Genomic DNA, 21,786 nt, shown 5'->3' on the forward strand with positions numbered 1-21,786 from the left:
CTCAAAATGACTTCCCGTTACCTCCAGTACCAACTTAGCATTCATCTGTTCATTCATTCATTCAATATTTAGTAAGCTTTGTGGAAGGTACCGTGTTAAGCAATGTACAGAGACGACAAGAATGAATAAAATTTAAAGCCTAACCTCAATGGGCTTTGATTAGGATGCAAATCAAGTGTATATTAGTTTAATTAAGACACAATTAGGCGGGTTAATGTATACCTCTCCCACCATAGAAAAAGGGAAAAATCTAGAACAGTCCAACGAAATGGCTAGAGGTTTTTGGGAAGCTGCCCAATAGAAACAATGCACACTACAAAGGTGAGCTACGTATGTATTTTTAAATTGTCTAGTAGCCACGCCAAGAGGAAGAAAAAAAAGAAACGGGAAATTAATAATATATACAAAATGTCAGTGATTTCAAAAATCATTAATGTTGAAATGCTAAGTCTTCAATCTCTGGCATGTATTTAAGGCTGACGGCAATTCTCAGTTTGGACCACCCGTATCTCAGGTGCTCAACAGCACCACACGTGCCTAGCGGGCCCCGTGCCGGGCAGCACAGCTCCAGAGCATCACTCAGGGCTACACACAGAGCTGACGCTTATTCAGTCAACAATGAGGAAGTGAGAAGTCACATCGAGCACTTCCCAAGGATACAGTTTTGGGCAACACTAAATGACTAGAGGATAGATGGAAAGACTTGAACAATCTTACTTACTGAATTTGTGCACCATCCACAATTTGGCCCTGCTTGTATGCACTCTCCACATGATTTGGCATTTGCTTTTAAACATCTATTTTCATCTGTCAGGAGAAACAAAGAACAGACCACTTTACTTGAAGTTTCAAGAGAGAGAACAGTGAAAAATCTGGATCACAATGACAAATAATACAACATATACAAACGTTAAATATAAACACTATGAACCTCGTTACTAAGCTGATTCAGACCTACCCCCCAGAGAGAGGTGATTTTGGATCATCTTGGCACAGAGAACCATAAAAAGACACAGTTATCTCTCTTGTCTTCTATAGCAAAGACTAGGTACCCTTAATCTACACATTTGTCCTTTTTTTCCAAAGGCATGATTTCAGGCTCTCTCATGTTGGATGGTCATTAATTCTCAGGAGTGTTCTTACAACTGGGTAGAAGTATTATTTCTCTTCATTTAACTCATCCCGCCACACCCATACCCCACCCCCGCAAGCAGGCACTTTCATTTTCGTTTGTTAAATACTTGAAAAGTCCATATTCATCCAATCCACAACCCCTTGATTTCTCAGGTCTGTGTTCAAAGCACGCCATATAGCTCTTTAAATCCGTGTAAGGGTCAGCGTGTCTGCCGTGTGCTAAGTGCTAATATGGACTGTCTCCAATGTATGTTTTCTGATTATAAACCTAACACACGCTCATTATAAAAAATTTGGAAAATACGTAAAAGTATAAAGAACAAACTAAAAATCACTCAAAACCTGCTCACTAAGAGATAACTACTGTTAACATTTTTTGTATATTTCTTCCCAGTCTTTTTTCTAAGCAGATAAATAAAAAAATAGCAAGGAAGCAGGCATATACAGACATTATTTAAATGAAATCAAGGATATATATTTTATATACTACTTTTTATACTTAATCCAAATGTTTCATTCCAAATTCTTCAAAAACATGGCTTTAATGATTACATATTCCATTATAATAATGTATCCTATTTAATGATGGATAAATTTAGATTGTTTTTAATTGCATAGTTCACACATGCCACACGAACCCTCCACATATATACACATACATGCATATATATATGCACCCACTCTGATGACCATTCTTGTAATGTAAAACTCTGATTATTTCCTTATCACAAATTAAAAAAAAAAAATACTGAGGCAAAGAGTATTAACTTTTAAAGATTCTCAATACACACTAACTTCTCTCCAGCAGTAACGTTCAAACGCACACTCCCACAAGCAGTGTACACACACCATTTCACCACACCCTCAACAAGAAACACCTTTTTAATGCAAAGATTTTTTTAAATTCATTTAACAGGTATAAATAAGAACATCAAGTTAATTGTCAGTTACTGAAGGTTTCATTCTTTTTCGTATTTTTACTGGCCATTTCTTTTATAAATTTTCTGTTACATCTTTTGCAAATTTTCTATTATCAGGTTCATCTGTTTTTATTGGAGCTCTACATTTGTAAGTGAAATTAAATCCTTATTTAGTTTCTCATTTTGTCGATGGTGTTCTGACACATAGATACTGTGGTTTTTTATGTTATTGCTGGTTTTCTGTAATTTAAATTTATCAATAACTTCCCTTACGGTTTCTTTCTTCATTTTTCCATGTGGTAAGTCCTTCCACCCTAATATCAAACAATTGTTCTATGCAGTGTATTTTTTGAGATTTGGAGAACAGAATTGGACATCCGTTATTCCAGATGTGGATGCACCATGGTTTATAAGAGGATTAAATATATTTTCAGTTTTATTTTTCATTCCTCTCCTATATGACGCCAACATTTTGCAAGACTTTTGATCAAAGAGCAAGAACATCTTCTGGAAAGCCAACTGTTCCTGCTTTCATTCTTTCAGATAGTAGTGGATAGTTCATAATCCACTGTTCTACACATTTACTTCGTTTCCTTCTAAAGATGTTAACGCGCCTTTGCTTTCTCTACGCTCACTTACACACTCTATGATATTCCCCAAAGAGCTCTGTGCAGTGCATCCTATTCCCGTTGTCACTCTGGGTGACTGGTGGAGAGCCTGAGAAAGGGTCTTGCAGGCACTGGAAGGGCCCCGCCCTCAACTCTGAGGGAGGTGAAGCGAGGCTTTCAGAAGGAGCAAGACGACCTGATGTAGGTTTTTCCAGGCATCTAAAGTGGTCAAAAAGTGACACAAGATACTGAAGTGAAAAGACAACTATGAAACTTTTTTTACCTGTTTGGCCAAACACATAGCAAACTGAACTGATCAATCCAATCCAGAAAATCAGTTGTAAATTCATCTGAAATATAAAATGTACCATGTTATATTAAGGAAAAACAACATATAAAGCCTAATCATTCCCACTCACCTGACCGTCCGCTGATTTTATAAGCGTAATGCATCTTCTTCCCCAGCCCTTCTCCACACTCAACATCCACCTCTCCTCCCAGTACCTCACCTTCCACTCCAGAGTCCCAGAATCCACTCTTACTTTTCTCCACATCAATTATACATTAATATTTAATTAACAGTGCTCACAAAAAAAAGTGTCAAGTATTCCTGCACCTAAAAGCTATTAAGTCTTTGTCCCATGGAATCTCTATTACCTCCTGTGACTCCTAGGGGGCCAAACAGGCATATCCATATGCCTCAGTTACCTCAACACTGAACCTGTCAAAATCCCGAACCTGTCAAAATCCTGATCATGTCATCCCCTTGCTTACAGCTTTTCAATAGTTTTTATTTCTTCTAAGGCTAAGACCAACATCCTGCACAAGGCCCCAACTCAATTTTTGAGTTTGATGTCCTGTAACTATTTCTTAAGAAAATCAACTTCTGTGCATGGAATTAGTAAAATATTCAGTTCAATTTCCTACAATTTCTAGATCTACAAACTACACAGAAGTGGGGGAGAGGGACATAAGAAGACCTGAAAGAGGCTTAGGTGTCTTTTAGAATGTCTAAAGAAAAATTAAGTAAGAGTCTGTATATTAAGCAGGATACCTCAAACTCCAACCATTAGGTATGTAACTGTTTTCTGTGAAGCAAAGTTTTCACAACATTAATCTACACCTTACCAGAGTTGGTCAAAGACGGCTATAGCCACAGGTCGCTGACCCTGTCCCTGAACTACTTCTACTGCTCTTGGGCTAGCAGCCAGTCTAATATTATGCATGAACCCCTGCCCCTTCCACAAGAATGCAAAAACACCAAAAGCAGATTATAACACCCCCCCACCAAGCAAAGTTTAGCTTTACTACTTAGCAAAGAAATATAAATTAAAGCAATGTAAGGTAAACCAGCAAGCAGAAAAAAAAAACCAAGAGTTTTTTAACCCAACAAAACAACAGAACAAAGACTTACTGCAGATGGCTAAGAGAGACCAGAGATGGCTGTAAACCGGTATAACTTGGGGGAAAATAATTTAACAATCTCTATCAAAAAGCATTAAAACTGTTTCTACCCTCTGACTTAGTGAATGAGCTACTAGGAATTCATCCTAATAATTTAAAATATAAAGTGATACACATGCACATACACTTTCAGTATAGACTCTAGCATGTTTATAACAGACAAAAGTGCCAACGTCCCCTAGAATGATGGGGAAAGGGCTAACTGTATCAACTTGATGGACTACTAGAGTCAAAAGAATAAAATGTAGTAACATCAGAAGGTTTATAGAATAACTTTTGGATGCAAAGAACACATTAAGATGACAGGTATGTAAAAATAACAGTATATAAACGTATAAAGTAACCAAAGAATCCTGGAGATGACAGAGTTATAAGCATAATATAAGGACAATGGGTTCATTTGTTTTTAAATTGTTTTAGTGTTTTCTTCTTTTCACTTTCTTAGTAAAAACAATTACGGCAGGGTACTGTGTTGAATTCTTTTCTTTCTTGGTGAATTTCCTTTAATAAGGAAAAAAAATTTCTTTCAAAAACCCTCATTTTCAAGGGCTTATGTTCCAGGATACAATCCCACAGCTCCAAGAATATGCTTTAAAGTTATGCTCTGAGCACCCCTGGGATACTGGGTTTCCTCTGTCAAATGCTGCTCACATTTTCTGGTTTCCCAGAGAAAAGCAGTATGAATAACTTGCACAGTCATCCACTTTGCAACCGTGCTCAGAGCAGCCAGTTCTGTTATGTCACAGTTTTGCTTACGTTATTACTTGTGACTGCATCCAAAAGCCCAACAAAAGCTGCCGGTCACCGAAGTGTGAAATGCCTGACAGTTTACCTTTTAAGGCCTGACTAAAAGGTTCAATGTGTAACAAAATCCATGCAGAGTATAATTCTAAACAATTCAAATAATGTTATCAATTCCAAAGCTATGATTAAAAGGACCTGGAACAGTAAGACGCCCGAAGAAATGCGTGACTGTGATGAATGGAGCATCTGGGCAGTTTCTACACAAAGAGAACAGAACAAATATTTGTTCCATATATGGACTCTAATACGTGTGTCTTCAGGATACAACTCAGGTCACCTTAAGGACCACTAGACTACCTTGGGGAACCTTTAAAAGTTACACAACTCAGGGCTTCCCTGGTGGCACAGCGGTTGAGAATCTGCCTGCCAATGCAGGGGACACGGGTTCGAGCCCTGTTCTGGGAAGATCCCACATGCCACGGAGCAACTGGGCCCGTGAGCCACAATTACTGAGCCTGCGCGTCTGGAGCCTGTGCTCCGCAACAAGAGAGGCTGCAATGGTGAGAGGCCCGCGCACCGCGATGAAGAGTGGTCCCCACTTGCCGCAACTAGAGAAAGCCCTTGCATAGAAACGAAGACTCAACACAGTCATAAATAAATAAATAAATAAATAAATAAAAGAACGTGAATTTCTTTAAAAAAAAAAAAAAAAAAAAAGTTACACAACTCAGAGAAGCACCACTAAGATAAAGTTATTTGGTAGCAGAAAAAGTTTCCTAACATTCTTAGGTCCCGTAGCTTTAAAATACTACTTTAATGCCATTTTTCTTTTCCTTCTATAAACCTTGATGTGCCAAAGATCAGCCTCCTGAGGAAGCAGGCAGCACAAGGGCTGTAGAGCCACCAAAAGGACCAGGGTGGAGGGCAGCCCGAGGCCAGCAGCAGCCCCGCCAGGGCGGTGGCCAGGCCTGCAAAGGCCAGGCTTTCTCCCCGGGAAGCAGAGAAGCCCTAGGAGACAGAAGACGGCGGCAATTAGGGATAAAGGAAAGCCATGAGGACGACCAGGCGGAGACAAGAGCAGTGAGGGGCGGCCCTGAGGAGAGCAGGCAGCAAAGAGGCGGTGGGGCGAAGGGGGCAGGGAGGAAGGATGGCACCCCAAGAGCCCCTGAGACTTCAAGCCCCTGAGACTTCAAGACACCGGTCAGTGTGTGGTCCAGGGAGAACCCCAGGCCTGAAAACCCCTATCCTGGGAGGTGGGGCCTATACCCCAGGTGACTCTCAGCCGAGAAAGGTGCCCCAGGAGTGTCCCCGCGAGAGCACTCCACACAGGACAGCTCCTGAGGAGAGGCCACCAGGGAGAGATGCCTTCAGGTCCCGTCCTCATCCTAACTTGCACTGTCTTCATGATCAAAGGTCTAGAGATAGCTGTCTACCTGGGTCTCCGTCTCCCTCCTCCACCTGTGTAACTGGGTGTCCGCTTCCCACCGTGCATGTGAAACTGCTCTTGAAAAAGGAAACTTCCCAGGCCTATCCTACTCTCTGCATCCATTCATCCATTCATTCAAAACTTTAGTGCCTGCCTACAATACGTACCTGGGGACGTACCTCAGTTTACCACCCAACGAATTTACACAGCAACACTCACTAACCCTCACTGTTCTTTATTAACACACTCTACTCCCGAGAACTTTACTGGCTTCTCCCCTACCTTCTGGACGTTCTTCCTCGGCCAACTCTGTCAGGCCCTGTGCCCCACTGGAGATACAAAGATCGCTGTCTCAAGGAATTTTCAGTTCAAAGACAAAAAATACAAATAATTACAATGTGATGTGGTGGTTTCTATAATGAAGATAAGGACAAAGTGCACTGAGGATGCCAAAATCTGCCGGGGCAAGTTCAGAAGCTTCATGGTGGCTCAAACCGCAGCCTCATAGGAAACGGGTAGGCACTGGAGAGAAACACCCCAGGCAAAAGGTCTGCACGTGCAAGGCCACGGAGTCCTGAGAAGAACTGTAGTAACTTCTTTCCAATCTTATCACTAAACATACATGTTTGGGTGACTTCTCTCTCTCCCCCCAAACTGGAATTGATTTGCTCTAGCTTTACAGAAAAAAGACTAGAAAAAATGTATTTATACGTTATTTGTAGTTAAATCTGGTCAGTGGGATGAGTGATTATTTTATCCCTGTAATTTTCTACAGTAAGTATAAATTACGTTAAAATCTTAAAATATCATAAAGGCCAAAAAGAATCTTAAAGTACTTGGGTATTTCTGAGACTTAAATTATAAGCTGGAAATAACAGAAACCGATACCAGCAAGGCAGGAGGTTACAGTCAGGTTACAGAGAGCCTTAAATGCCATTCACGTTAAGAGTTTATATTCTATTCTACATGTAGCAAGGAAGCGGGAAAAAAATGGCACAGGGTAGTAACATGACAACATGTAAGTGGCAGAAAATCAGTGGGGTAGAGGATGAATGGCAAGACAGGAGCTACTGGACAGGTACAGAACTTCCTGCTGAGGTTTCAGAGTAACAATGGACAAGACAAATCAGAGATTAGGAGGGATCTGAGTGTTGCTTAGATAAGGAAGATGGTTGCTTAGATAAGTAGGGTGAGAGAAGAAGGGAATCATCACTTTCAAATGAAGAAGACAGAAGGAGAACGGAGTTAGGGGAGAAAATACTGATTTTGATTTAGAAATATGGAATGTGAAAGGCCTGTGTGAAATCTAGGAAAGATACAAACTGGGAAATTAAGACCTATGGGCCTAGCTTTCAGGAATTCAGGGTTAGAGATACATACCCAAGAGTTGTGGATGGCAATGAAATTATGAAGATGGTTGAGACTGTGAAGAAAAGAATACTAAGGAAGAGAGGAGAGCTGCAGGCAGACACGAAGAGAGTGATGCAGCCAGGCCCCCCTGGAGCAAAGAGGTGTGGAGCACCAGGGGCATATTCCCCTGAATAGAGGTGCAGCATCTTTCTCTAAGTCAGGGCAGGGGGTAAAAAGCTGAGCGAGTTCACGCATGACAGCTCACGTTTTTTCCGGAAATAGGAAGCAAGGACAAGTGCTGGGAGAAAAGGGGAGGGGGCAGTTGGGAGATTGAAGAAAATCAAGAAGATGCAACAGGATTATAGAGCAATGATGAGGGCCCAGCAGGTACCGGACACCCCAATCTATAAAGACGCATTTCTCACACTCATCTCACCTGAAACTACCTGTTAAGCGTCTGCCCTGACAGGTTCTAAGCTCCAAGAACACAGGACCCAGAAGTACTTGGCATAAAATCAATGCTCAAAAGCTTTTGCTGAAATATGTTAAACTGTATGACATTTTTCTTGGACATTATTTAGAAGCCCAGGAAAGAAGAGTTTCTCAGAATTAGTTACTATGCAGACCCTCTTTAAATAGCAAACAGTTACTGTAGATACCCTAGGGATAACAATCTTCAGTTCACTTAAGTATACGCAAGCCAACTTACAGCTAGATGTAAAATGCCTCATGCTCCAGGCTCTTGTACATTACGAACCACAATTCATTTACACATACAAACAAACACAAACATAGGCACTGAAATAACATATATATATATACTCAGTTATAAGGTGGTCAACCAGATAATCCACATACTGGTTGCTTATTATTATAATTATTTGCACAAAAGCCCAAAATTTTTAGAAATTCTTGTAAAAACACTCAAATCGCTGAGACTACCTCCCATGGGTCCTTAAACTCCAATTTGAAACTGCTGCATTAATTCCATTGTTTACAGAGCAAGTGCAGGAGGAGGAAGGGGTCAAAGCAGTGGCAGCGCTGACAAAACATCAACGAAGAGAAGAGGTCAAAGTCAAAGGCCTAGAGATCAGGGTGCAGATGACAGAAAGGGGCTAAAGAGCCAGGGGTAACATTTCAGGGGCAGGCAGTGTTGGGTAAAAGGTCTAGGTGAGGAGACAGCTATGGGAACTGGTTTAGCTGGGATCTGTTCCCAAAGCAGAGCTTGAGATAAAAGCATGTGTGCTAGCAGCTCACTCGGAAGGTGACCTGGGAACCAGAGAGGTGCTGAAGAGAGCAAACCAAGAAGAGAAAAGGCCGGGGCGCTTTAGCTACCACAGTGGGTGCCTGGGGGCTTGGTCTTACTGAGAAGTTCTGAGAAGTGTATACAGTTCACCCCCTGAGAATCCATAGGTTCCATTGGCGGATTCAACCAATGACAGGTGGAAAAAAAATTTTTTTTAATTCCAAAAAGTTCCAAAAAGCAAAACTTGAATGTGCCCTGCACAGGCAACTATTTACATAGTATTTACATTTTATTAGGTATTATAAGTCATCTAGAGGTGATTTAAAGCATATGTGAGGAAGTGCATAGGTTACATGCAAATACTACACCATCGTATAGAAGAGACCGGAGCCTCTGCGGATTTGGTCGGGGGTGGGGCAGACGGGGCGTGTCCTGGAACCAGTCCCCCTAGAATACCAGGGACAACTGCAGAAAGTGTGTCCAGAGGAGGACCACCGTGAAGACACACGTCTGTCAGCTCGAGTCCCCACAGGGAGAAGTTTGCCCCAAGGGCGTGAACTGCACCCCACTTCCAAGAACAACAGTGTAGCAGCCCAGAAGGCTGCTGCCCGCTTCTCATCCTAGGGACAGACAGGCCTTGCTGGAGAAGCCCCAGGGGTTGAAAAGACAGAAGCACCTGAGGCAAGATGCAGTCAGCCAGAGTGAGTCACAGAACCGCTCTGAGCAGCAGCGGCTGGACCCAGAGGCGGCCAGGAGGAAGTGAGGACAGAAGAGGTTCCTAGTCCAGCGCTCAAAGCCAGGGGTTGAAAGAGCAAGTGTTAGACCAGGATGTGAGAAGTGACACCTGCGTGAACTCCTGAGAGCCTCAGTGATGGCAAGAACCGGGGAGGGGATTTAAGCCGGGTGATTCACATACAGACATATGCATATATTAAGGCAAACACAAACAACCTCTGTTTAAAAGATTTAGTATTTAAGATGTATGTGACTCTTACCCATCTACTACAGATGTGTAGTAAGGCTGACCTGCCTTATGAACTGTCATCTTGTAGAAGTCAATTCTCCATGTCCTCTGTACCTAGCACAGTATCTTAATATTTAATAAATAAAGAATCTAAAGATAACTGCAGATATTCTGAGGTAAAAAAAAAAAAAAAAAAGTAAGCTTAACGAGGGCAAGCAGAGTGCTGTGCTGTGCCCACCACTGTTCGCTAAGGCGTAGCAGAGTTCAGAGTGTGGACTGTGGAGCCAGATGCTTGGACTGAAACCTCTGATCAACCCCTAACGAGGTAGGTGATACTGGAGAGTTATTTAATCTATGCCTCGGTTTCTTCATCTTTAAAATGGGCAAGGTAGTTCCTACCTTATAGGGGTTATGTGAAGTTTAAATGAGTTGTAAATATAAAGCATTTAAAACAGCATCTGGCACATTGTAAGCACTACCTAGATGGTACTTGTTATCATTATTACTACACATTACAGCTGGAGCTCAACAACTTGATTCAATAAAGAAGTAACTATGTTTTAAAAAGGAACAAAATTGGGTCATTTGTAGAGACATGGATGGACCTAGAGACTGTCATACAGAGTGAAGTAAGTCAGAAAGAGAAAAACAAAGAGCATATATTAATGCACATATGTAGAATCTAGAAAAATGGTACAGATGAACCTGTGTGCAAGGCAGAAATAGACACACAGACGTAGAGAACAAACGTGTGGACACCAAGTGGGGAAAGGGGGGCTGGGATGGATTGGGAGATTGGGATTGACATATATACACTAATATGTATAAAATAGATAACTAACAGGAACCTGCTGTACAGCGCAGGGAACTCCACTTCGCTGTACAGTAGAAACTAACACAACACTGTAAAACAGCTATACCCCAATTAAAAAAAAAAAAAGTAACCATGTTTGAATGTTTTGCTTTTTTTTCAATCATAATTATAACCAAAAACTCTGAATTGACCCATGTTAGGTGAAACACAAGATATGGAAGAAAGGATAAAGTGTAAGGGTTAGAAAGAACACAACTGTGAACAATAGATGAAGGTTGATTTTTATAGCCACTCAAATATTATTTTGATATGACATCAAAACCTTATATTGTATATAATAAGATTTAATCAGATGCTAATTATTATATTAATTAGATACTAATTATTATGTTAAGTATAATTAGATAATTATTTTAGGTTCCACATTTAAGTAGGATTATTCTGCTTTCTAACAATTATATTTAGAACAAATTGCATGTAAAACAATAAAAGCAGAAAAACCTCAGTGCTTTTTATTACTACATTAGATAAAGCACAGATATTTCTGAATGTTAGTATCACGAATCACCTTAAAAAAAGATCACGGTGGAGGATAACATACCTAATACAAATAGAAATAGGGAAGAATGACTTGAGGCTTCTTCTGTCATGGGGAAGCAAATCTAGGAGAGGCTAAAAGAAAGAAGGAAACTGCCCTGAAAAGATATAGGAGAAACTTGGATCAGAAGCTTGTACCAGTTTGGTTCACTGAGGGACTGCTGCCCGCTGAGGACTACTTAAACAGGAGATCTGCTCATTCAGAAGAGGCCGGACGAGGCGCACCAGGCGCAGACAAGAGTAATACAGTAACTGAGGTTTTGATGATTTAAGGTAATTTGTAACAGAAAGTTATCTTACTTTTATTCCGACACCTTCAAATGACTATAATGATGACAATAATAAAAATAATAACAGCTAACTATCTTCTCTAAGTAGCTCTACAAGGTTGGGAATGATATTACCTTTGTTTTATATATGAGGAAACCAAACCACAGAGAGGTTAAATAACTTCTCCAAAGTTGCACAGGTAGAACTGAAACCAGACCATCTGAATTCTGAAGCTATGACCTGACTTTGGGCTCCATTAAACTACAATTTTTTGAAGGCCTACTCAGTCACTATTTTAAAGATAAAAGAACATCCTTCTACTGTTAGAACTGACTCAGAGCACAGAAATGGAAAGGACTTAAAACGTCCTGTGAGTTTATTTCTTAGTCCTTCAAAGTGACTGGAGGCCAACAAAAGTATTTTAATTGTCAAATTTCATGAGTATACCCACAAGTTATGGTCTCATTCCTACAAAAGCATTTCATCCTAATATCATTTCTTACTATGCTTAATTTTATCTAAAGGGTCATAATTCATCCCTTGAACAGTAAATAATGTTAAACACCTCCCCGAAACAATCTCCTTTTAGTGGTTAACAACCTCAAATATGTGCAATTGTTCCCCTTGTCAAAAACTGTACATAATTATTTTTATCTCCACTGTAAGCTCATCTTTATTCACCAAGGTTAAATGTGGTTTTATGAGCTGTTCAAACTTTTAAATACACACTTATTACCTATTAATGTTTTTAACAATGTGACAAATCACTCATTTGGCATTTCTTTTTACATTTGCAGATAAAATCTTCAGAAATTTTATAAGTACTTTATTTGTAGAAATTAAACAATTACACTTGAGAGAAAAATTACTTTTAAAAAAATGTGGTGAGTTACATTTACTTCAAGTTTTAAAATTAGGTGCCCACAAGCCAACTATGCCCAAAAGGTCATAGTACAAAAGGAAGTCATCCATAAAAGATTTATTCCTACAAAATCTTTGCACAAGAACACATTTTTATTCAATACAACTAATTAGATTCAAGTCAATAAATACCTATTGCATAGCTACCATGTACCAGACACACAGATGACAAAGCTGGGAACCCAGGAGTATTCGAAAGCCCAAGCTTTCAATATAAGTAGGTTTCTAATAAGAAAGGTTAAGGGTTCTCACCAGTCAAATACTCTCTTCCAGAGAACAGAATATGCTTCCTTTTTTATATCCTAACATTTTAAATCCTTTCACCTTACTGGTGAAAAAGATTCAGATACCTATACTGAGATATATTATAAGCCTCTCCTAAAAATATAATAAGGTTGGATTCATCTCAAGTCTGTACCACCATCACTATTTTCTGTATCTGCTTTTAAAAGGAAGAAAATAAATAGTCCAATAATAGATTAATATCTACAAATCAACACAGTCTAGAAAAGGAACATGGAGCCAAGCTGAAAGCCTCAGGGAATTACCGTGCAGTTCATTCTGCTTCTCCCCACACAGAGCAAGCAGATGGGAGAATGTAAACGGAAGGAACTCTTGAGAGCCTGCTCTTCTCTGTGCCATCAAATTTGAGAGTGAGAGCTTGGGGGTGAATTCCTCCAGGGCAAGAGCACCTTTTCCCCTTGCAGGAAGAACAATTAAAACTAAACATTTTCCCCCTCTCTCTGGCAGGAAGAGGTGCGTGGTAGTGACCATGGAGGTGCTTATGGCCCAAGTAATAAGCTAGAATTAGTGATTAACAAAACTTAGCAGAAAAGATGAAAGGGGGAAAAGAGAGGGAACAGGAAAGAGAGGAGGTTGAGTACTCCAAGGCAAAGGACACAACACCCCCTTTGAAGTCCTTTTCCACCCACTGTGGTCGATAAATAGTAGTCTGAAGTAGAAAACTTCCTAAAATTCACTACTCCCACCCAGAAGAAAAAAAAGCTTTTTTTGAGCACTGACCCCTTCTTGCCCAAAGGTAGTAACAGCCTGAGTTGAGTTCCAACAACAAAGGTTCAACTGCTCCAAAGCTACAGGCTTACAAAAAAATTTGAAACCTGAGAACAGGGCTAATATTTTAATTACAGAGTAACGGACAGAACAAAATTCATCATTAGTGACTACTCTACCCACCTTCTCCAGGAAAATTAGAACATGGAAGATCTATCATCACCACCCACCACACACTGCAACGGAAAGATAAAGAATGGACATACTTCTAGTGGGCAAATAAAAAGCCTCAAAGATAAAGAAGCTGGAAGTGGGGAGAAATAAGGGCACGGAACTGAACATCTAAGAAAAATTTCTACAGCAGAAAAAGTGGAAAGAAAATGAAGAATCTTCTCTGAAAAAAAAGGAGAATGAACTCATTATGCTCTTCAAGGAATTTAGAAAATCTCAAATAGATTTAATAGCAATCAGAAACAGTAAAACCACAAAACTAGAGGAAAAGTATAAATTTAAGTTGAAATCCTCTATAGAACTCAGACACATGAGGAACAGAATCAACATGACAGGAAGAGCAGGCTTGACCACAGGGAATTCAAAATAAGTCAAGGCAATTAGAAACATTATGATACAGCTAATAGTGATCCAATAAGTAGATAACTGGTATACCACCACCACCACCACCTCCCCTATCAAAAAGGTTATAGCCTTTACATGAGGCCAAAAAAAAAATGAATTAAGCATTAAATTCCAAAAACTGGTGAAGGGGCACAAAATAAACTCAAAGACTGCAAAAGGACTTAAAATACAAGCAAAAAATAAACACTTTAAACAAAGCTATTAAGGCGTAATATTAAGGGCTGATCCAAAATGAGCATGAAAAGTTGCCTGAACTTAATTCTTCCGAGATCCTCCTTCCACTCAACAGATATTACTCAGCAATTGATACATTTCAAACCAGACTAGTAAGCTGTTCCTTCTTTACACTTGGCTATGTCTATAGATTTTGCCTTTCCCTGTGAAGGGAAAAGAAGCATAAGTTAGCAACTGCTTTGGTTGAGAAATTTTACTTTGGGGCAAGTTTACAAAGGTAACTATGAATGGAGCTAGCAAAAAAAAGTTTACCATCTTAATTAATGGTATCAAAAAGCACTTAAAAGCAAGATTTGTTCCACATAATTTCAATTAAGGAGAATTGTAAGTTATGTTTCCTTGTGTAATTTTATCTACTTTTTAGGTAGATCACTCCAAAATTCTTACTTGATCCAAACTTCAATAAATTTTGACCATATCTTTTGTCACATCTCTTCTCTGCCCTGTACTGGATTGAAACAAACATAGTGCTGAATATATTTTAAATACATACATAGAGAGAGAGAGAGAGAGAGAGAGAGAGAGAGAGAGAGAGAAAATGTTTTAAAGCCTAACTAAATATAGGTAGAAATCAATTAATTTCTCACTTTCCTCAGCACTAAGATGGGAATAATGTCTACCTCAGAACTACTGCAAGGATAAAATATTACCATGAATGTAACACAAATATCTTTACAGTGACCTACAGATTACAGCTTACTTGATTACTGCTTCAACTTATTCACTGACTTCTAAACATAAGAACCTGAGTGACTACATAATTAATGGTTCGAAATCCTTTTAAACCATGCTTCTTTAGTAAGCACAAATCCACTCCCTATTGTGTTCCTGTTGTGCTTTCCTAAAATAACATAATACTAAATGCAACTTTTAAAACTACAATCTCTACCTCCAACAATCAGATATGACCCACCATCACGCCTTCTAAGAAGCAAAAAAATTACTATCTGAAATAAATAATGAACTATAAAATATTGGAGAAGTAATTACTCCTAATTTCACAAAGACTATGAAAGCTTAAGTTATTTACAGATTCATTCAATAAACATTTATACATGGAAATGTGACCTCCATACATCAAATGGTACACAATTTTTCATGTAAATGCTTTCCTCATCACTCCACTGAAACTACATTCCCTACAACAAAATAAAATATTAATTTTTCTTCTACCTTTCTGAAATTTGTTTGGCCTTCGTTGGCTCTTAATCTCTTCACCAACCACCATAAGCGAATTAACTACTCCTTTTTTTGTCCCAAAAGATATTCTTGATAGTGTCTAGCGCAGTAAATGACAAACCTTCAGTGACGCTCAACAACACAGTGTTGTTTTAATTCAAATTTCTATTATAACTAATTGTAATCATGTCTGTGAACCACACCAGACTAGAGCTGGAGGGCAAGAATCCAGGCCTTCATTTTATACAGCCTTCATTTTATGTATATATATTTATACTATAAATGCATATATACTTATATATGTATGATTATATATCAAAGCAGTCAAACAATATTTATTTGCTAAATTAGACTGTATTCTCCCTTCTAACTATACCGTCTTTTGTCTTTTCCTCAAAATCTATTACAGAATATTACCTGGTACAGTACCTTGTGTAAAACATTCTGTGGTATTTGCTATGTTTCCCTAGATTGAACACAACTTGTCCCAACTAGATAGTATCCTCAACAGAAAGGTGCACGTCAACTTCTTGATCTACATCCACTCAGCACTGCACTGCTCAGGGAAGTGGCACTCAGTACACTGACGGATTAAAATGTCATGGACGGGACTTCCCTGATGGCACAGTGGTTAAGAATCCATCTGCCAATGCAGGGGACACGGGTTCAAGCCCTGGTCTGGGAAGATCCCACATGCAATGCAGCAACTAAGCCCGTGCGCCACAACTACTGAGCCTGCACTCTAGAGCCCGCGAGCCACAACTACTGAGCCCACGTGCTCCGCAACAAGAGAAGCCACCACGGTGAGAAGCCCGCGCACTGTAACGAAGAGTAGCCCTAGCTCGCTGCAACTAGGGAAAGCCTGCGCGCAGCAAAGAAGACCCAACGCAGCCAAAAATAAATAAATTTATAAAAAAAAAAAAAAAAAAAGCATGGACAACAGAGCTCCATCCGGACAGAGAGCTAACAGTAACCCACTTGGCTCGCCAGCACTGGCAGCCTTCTCAAAGCCACGACTTGGCACGGCACCTATCCTCTGGGGTGAGGGCAGGAGAGGATGGCTGCTCACGGGAGAGGGAAGACCTGCACTCCGCAGGGCCAGGTCATGCGACAGCTGGCCTTCAGCTCTTCGGTGACGGAGAGAGAGAAACCAAAAGACCCCTTTATGGTGCAGATGCAGAAACCAAAGCCCTTTCCAGGTGAGGCGTTCCAACAATTGTCCCAGAGAAGTTCAGGCCCAGCCTGCCCAAAACCCAAGTTCCCCAATCAAGAAGCCTTTGCTACATCCAACTGCTTACCTAATTATGCTTCTCTCTTCACCTCAAACATGCCCATCACAGGAAATCCCTGAAAATATCCAGGTCACACTCACTTAGCTATCATAGGAAGGAATCAGAAATTCAAACAAATTGGGGAAGGAGAATGCTTTTCTAGATTCCTTTTCCTCCACCCGGCCCATGACTGTGAAAGTGTTCCCAGGGCCTCTCCGCGGCCCCTTTTCACTCTACACGCTCTCCAGTATTTTCATCTGCAGCCTAGAGCGTCAACTAGGACTTACAGACTAGGAATTCCCCAATCTCAGTCTCCCAGCCCGACTGCTGGTTTTGAACTCGCAATGGGCATATTCCACTACACCCCAGCTGTCTCAGTAGGATGAGTTCAGCACTCCCCTCCCTCCAGGCGACCAGCACCACCCCCTGCTGGTCCCGCTGCCTGCCTCAGCCGAGCGCACCTCTTAAGCAGAGACGTGGGCCACTTCAGTTCCTTTCTCCTCTCTTACCTCAGACACCAGGTCTGACCCGTCCTCCCTCCGAAATAAGTAGTCCTCGTAGCCCCACCCAAGGCATCCCCACACCAAGGATCTCCAAAGCTTTTTAATACTCACCTTTATTATTAAAAAAAAAAACCCTGAGCATACATGTACTCCAAAATATGTATTTACTTGTAAATTAAAATACATGTACTTCTACAGCAATACAGTAGACATTATAAACCATAATAAAAATTTAAACTTTAAAATATGAGATTAAAAATATATATAAAATTAAGTCTGATATTTTCTTCCTACACTCCAGTGAGTTATTTTATACATCCCTGGGGTCCAGGAAACTGTACTTTGGAGACTGTTTACTGAGATTAGTCCTATAATTGTGTGTTTACACATGTATGTACTATGTATATTTGAAGCAGTTTTTCACTCACATACACACATTTCATGATGAGATGATATACACATGCTTTAGCATACTGCTAAATATAGCTAACCTTAACCTTATCTTCCAAAGCCACAAACCAAAAACAAAGCTTAGAGGTTTTTTTAAAAAATTATTTTATAAATAAAACTTAACTCTGTAAAAGTCTCATCATTAGCCATCTTTAAAAAGATGAGAAATTTACAAAGTATAGTTTAGCTCCTTTTGCGTACAGCTCCTGAACAAGAGATACCACATTTTTTTCACCCATCTACTGACATATTCGAAGGCTGCTAATGTTCTGGGGGTTTCATGGACTGCACCTCCTGTAACCTAGATACATACAATTTTTTCAGTTTTCTACAGCTATAGATACTGCTATCATTTCAGGGTTCTGAAGACTAATGTACTCTTCCCTACTAATACTCCTATAAGCCCACCCTCCGGACCCCGACTCCCACCTCTGCAATAGCAATATAAAAGGACAAAAATCCCACAACATATAACCAGTCAGAATAGACCTGCTAACACAACAAAAGATATTTACATATTTGCACAATATGATCTTCTAGAATTCTACGGACAACCTGACAGATCCTAACTCTCCATGCAGAGTGGGGAAATCAGTCCACATGAATCCTCTCAGATACTAATTCAGCTTGTTACACGTTCAGAAATGTCAATTCTCAGAACTCCAAAGTTCTGAAACTTTTACCAGTTAGATGTTTCATCTCATCACTCCAGCAGAGTAGTTAAGAACAAACCAGTGCACTTACAAAATGATTTTAAAAATATATATTTTCTTCAGATAGAATATATTACCCCCGACGCTGTAAGCCACAATTTATTTGGCAAGAAGCCAAGCAATGAAGCTATTAAGCGGCAAGCATCCCATGAAAACTAGCACCACCTGAAACTGTTAATTTTCACTATTTTATAAAGTAACCAGATGTCCCCAGTTTCTCCAGGATTTAGGGATTTATCGACCCCAATATAGAACTACATGGTCATTCAGTGATGCTAATTTGGGGCAGCTCTTAATTATACTGACCAGAAAGTTGAGGAGAAAGCCACCTAAATCCAGTGATTTTCAATATTGCTGATTCTATACTTTGCACACACAGAATATTGAGAAAATAATCTTAATAGAGAACTTAACATTCTTTTAAAAAGAATCGACATTACAAAAACTTAAAATTTTAGGTCTGTGAAGTCAACATACATGACTTAATTTGGAGTTTCTTTGCTTTCTATTCACAGGAGTAAAGTATTAACCACATCCCGTCTTCTTAACTAGGGAATGAATTTTAGGGTGAGTAAAATGGCTTTCTCCTCAAACGCCTGTAACCAAAATATTGATTTGTTTCATGTGTTTTCTATTTATCAGTTAATCATCTTCAGTCCCTCATTTATTATTAATCAATGAACTAACATTATTTTCAAATAGAACATTTTAGTGGGACTCTTTAAGTAAGCCGTGACCCCGTGGGCCTAGATGTCCACAAATCTAGAATAGGTAACTTGCAACTAAAATCCCTTAATCATTTCTAAAGTGGTCTATTACACAACCTACTGTAAAGGCTGAATGTAGTTTAAGAAAGATGCCTAATCAAAATTCAATTAGCATTTGTTATTTTTGTACAATCAAAACAACAATAAAAAATAATCCAGTAATTCTACCCACCTATTTCTGTGGAACGCAGATCCAAAGAAACCTTACTAATAACATTACCAATCACATGCTGAGACTTTCTAAAAAAATCTTTTTAATACACCAAGAAGGAAAGAAAAAGAGTTAATATTCATTGAGGACCTACTCTAGGTGTCTTCCATTTTACATTTGCTTTTCACTACACCGTACTTTTGCAAAGTTACTTGTGGTTCAAACATCGGTTGCTAGACCCCGTGGGTTGTCGTCATACAGCTGGATGACGACCTACGCTCCCTGTGCCTCAGTTTCTTCATTTGTAAAATAGGGATAAAAACGGCACCTACCTCGTTGGACCGGTTCCGGGATTAAATGAGAAAATAAAGGTAAAGTGCGTAGAGCTAAGCTTGGCCCTTACTGTCGTTATTATAACAATTACTAGTTTTATTATTAGTGTAGGTATTTTTCCCATTTTACAGATGGGGAATTGGAACCTTAAAAAGCGTAATTTACTAGCGCTAGGTTTTGACTCAAAAGCACAAATCTGATGAAACAAAAATTGCTCAGGCATTAAATCCTGGCATTCTTAAAAATACAACTTGTTCTGAAGCATAAGGAACGGCACGAATCAGGCACAGGGCGGGCATTAGCCCTGGACACCGCCGCAGCGTTTACACCCAGCATTAGGGGAAAGGGCCCACAGGACGCGCCGACCCCGCGCCCCGTTTCCCGGCGGCTCAGCGACGCCCCAAGCTCAAGACTGGAGCCGAGGGTGAGTGGTCCCCGCGTGGAGGCCCGGCAGCCGGCGGCTCGGGGCAGCCGGGGTCGAGGCCGCTCCTCGGACGCCGGCCTGCGGAGGCCCGTCCGCGCCTAGCCCGCGGGGTCGTGCCCATGGCCGGCGTCCGAGCGGGGGGTCCCGGCCCCGGGCCTCCGCGACCGCGGCTCGGCGGGGCAGCGCCCGGGCAGGCCAGCGCCCTCCGACGCCCCCCGGCCGGGAAGGTCCGTGAGCGGGCGCGGCCCGACTTCCTCCCCCGCCCGACGACTGGAATCCGCCCCGAGGCCGCGGCCCCCACGCCTGCCCCGCGGCCCCGGCCCGGCCGCGCACCGAGCACGCCGCCCGCCCGGGCCCACCTTCTCCCGCGGCGTCCGGCCCCCGCGGTCGTCTCGGCCTGTGCTCCGCGGCTGCCGCTCGGCCTGTCCCCAGGGCTGGCTTGGCCTCCCGGGCTCGGGATCGGGCGCGGCGGCGGCGGCTCCGCCTCCTCCTCTCGGGCGGGAGGAGGAGACTCAGCGGCGTGGGGCCGCCTCCCGGCAGGAAACGACCCCCGCGGCACCGCCTCCCAGGCGCGGCGATCCCGCTCCTCAGGCCGCCGCCGCCGCCCTCTCCCTCTCCCTCCGGAAGCGCATTCCTCCCGGGCCGCGTCAGCCGCGCCCGTTGGGGGAGGGGCGGTGCGGGACCGGGGGAGGGGCGGGGGCCCCCGGGACAAAGGAGCGGCCGGGTCGGGCGACAGACTCCGCCGCGGCCTTCGCGGTGCCTCAGTTTCCTCTGCTGCCGGGAGAGGGAGGGTTTGCGCGGCCCTGCGCACCTTAATATCCTCCCGTGAGGGAATTCCGGAGCCTCCTTCTCGGCCTGTCTTAGGTGCTGCTTCCCCAAAGCCGCACGTGTGTCCGGCCCGCGGTCCGTCCGGCTGGCCCAGGACTGCCCGGTTTTGAACCCTGGAAGCCCTGCCTCCGGGGAGCCGCCTCAGTCCCCGACAAATCGAGACACTTAGTCACTCACCTTGCAAGGCTTCGTGGGACCAAAAACGTTTCCCTTTTGGAAGGGAAGTGGCTAAAGCCGGTATTATTTTTCTGGCGTGAGGATTTGCTTGACTTATGTCTTTGAGAAAGGGGAAGACTCGGGGAGGAGGTGGGTGCCAGGAGAGATGGAGATGAGGAAAGTTTTAGAGAAAAACTGGTGAGTTGGGGAGCAGCTTTTGTTAGGTTAATCGGGAGCTCCATTTATGGGGAACAGGGATGAGAGGGAAAAGTTTCATCCTCGATACGGTTTCTGTTCATCCTCACTTTTCTCAGTAGGTGGACAGGGGGCTGGAGAAGGCACATTGAAGAGAAGTGAAACATTTCACTATGAGCATGGCTGGGCGCATTTTGATAAGAGGATTGAAACTTGTGCCAACCGGCATCATACTGAAACCCGGTAACTGAGAATATGCTGCTGGCAGGCTGCCATTCTGTTAGCAGAAAATGTGTGTTGCCACGTGGTGAGCTGTAGCACCCTGTTGGGCACAGAACTCGAATTATTAGATTTGTGAAACTGGTGTTTCATTTGGGGGAGATTAGAAGCCGCGATGCCCATTTGGCTGCCAATCTTGAATAAGAGAAAACAAAACAATCCCATCTATGGAAATTTTGCCCGTTGCTCGCCAGCAAA

At 41.8% G+C, this 21,786-nt stretch overlaps 1 protein-coding gene across 4 annotated transcripts in view; it reads right to left on the minus strand.

Moving 5' to 3' along the window:
• The window catches only part of ITGB1 (integrin subunit beta 1), a 43,952-nt gene extending 22,812 nt beyond the window's left edge, over positions 1 to 21,140 (minus strand). Inside the window, exons 1-3 of one of the 4 annotated variants that reach the window (XM_036841527.1) lie at positions 20,942 to 21,140; positions 2,946 to 3,012; positions 722 to 807 (exon numbers count right to left, since the gene is read on the minus strand). In XM_036841527.1, the coding sequence (XP_036697422.1) occupies positions 722 to 807; positions 2,946 to 3,012 (153 nt within the window). In that variant the 5' untranslated portion in view covers positions 20,942 to 21,140. Of the gene's footprint in view, positions 1 to 721; positions 808 to 2,945; positions 3,013 to 20,489; positions 20,728 to 20,941 lie in introns of those variants that run through there. The other 3 variants (XM_036841525.1, XM_036841526.1, XM_036841524.1) reach the window with 3 other exon arrangements.
• Between the last annotated feature and the right edge of the window lie 646 nt (positions 21,141 to 21,786).

Source organism: Balaenoptera musculus, chromosome 2 (genome assembly GCF_009873245.2).
Source record: "Balaenoptera musculus isolate JJ_BM4_2016_0621 chromosome 2, mBalMus1.pri.v3, whole genome shotgun sequence".
Classification (NCBI taxonomy): Eukaryota; Metazoa; Chordata; class Mammalia; order Artiodactyla; family Balaenopteridae; genus Balaenoptera; species Balaenoptera musculus.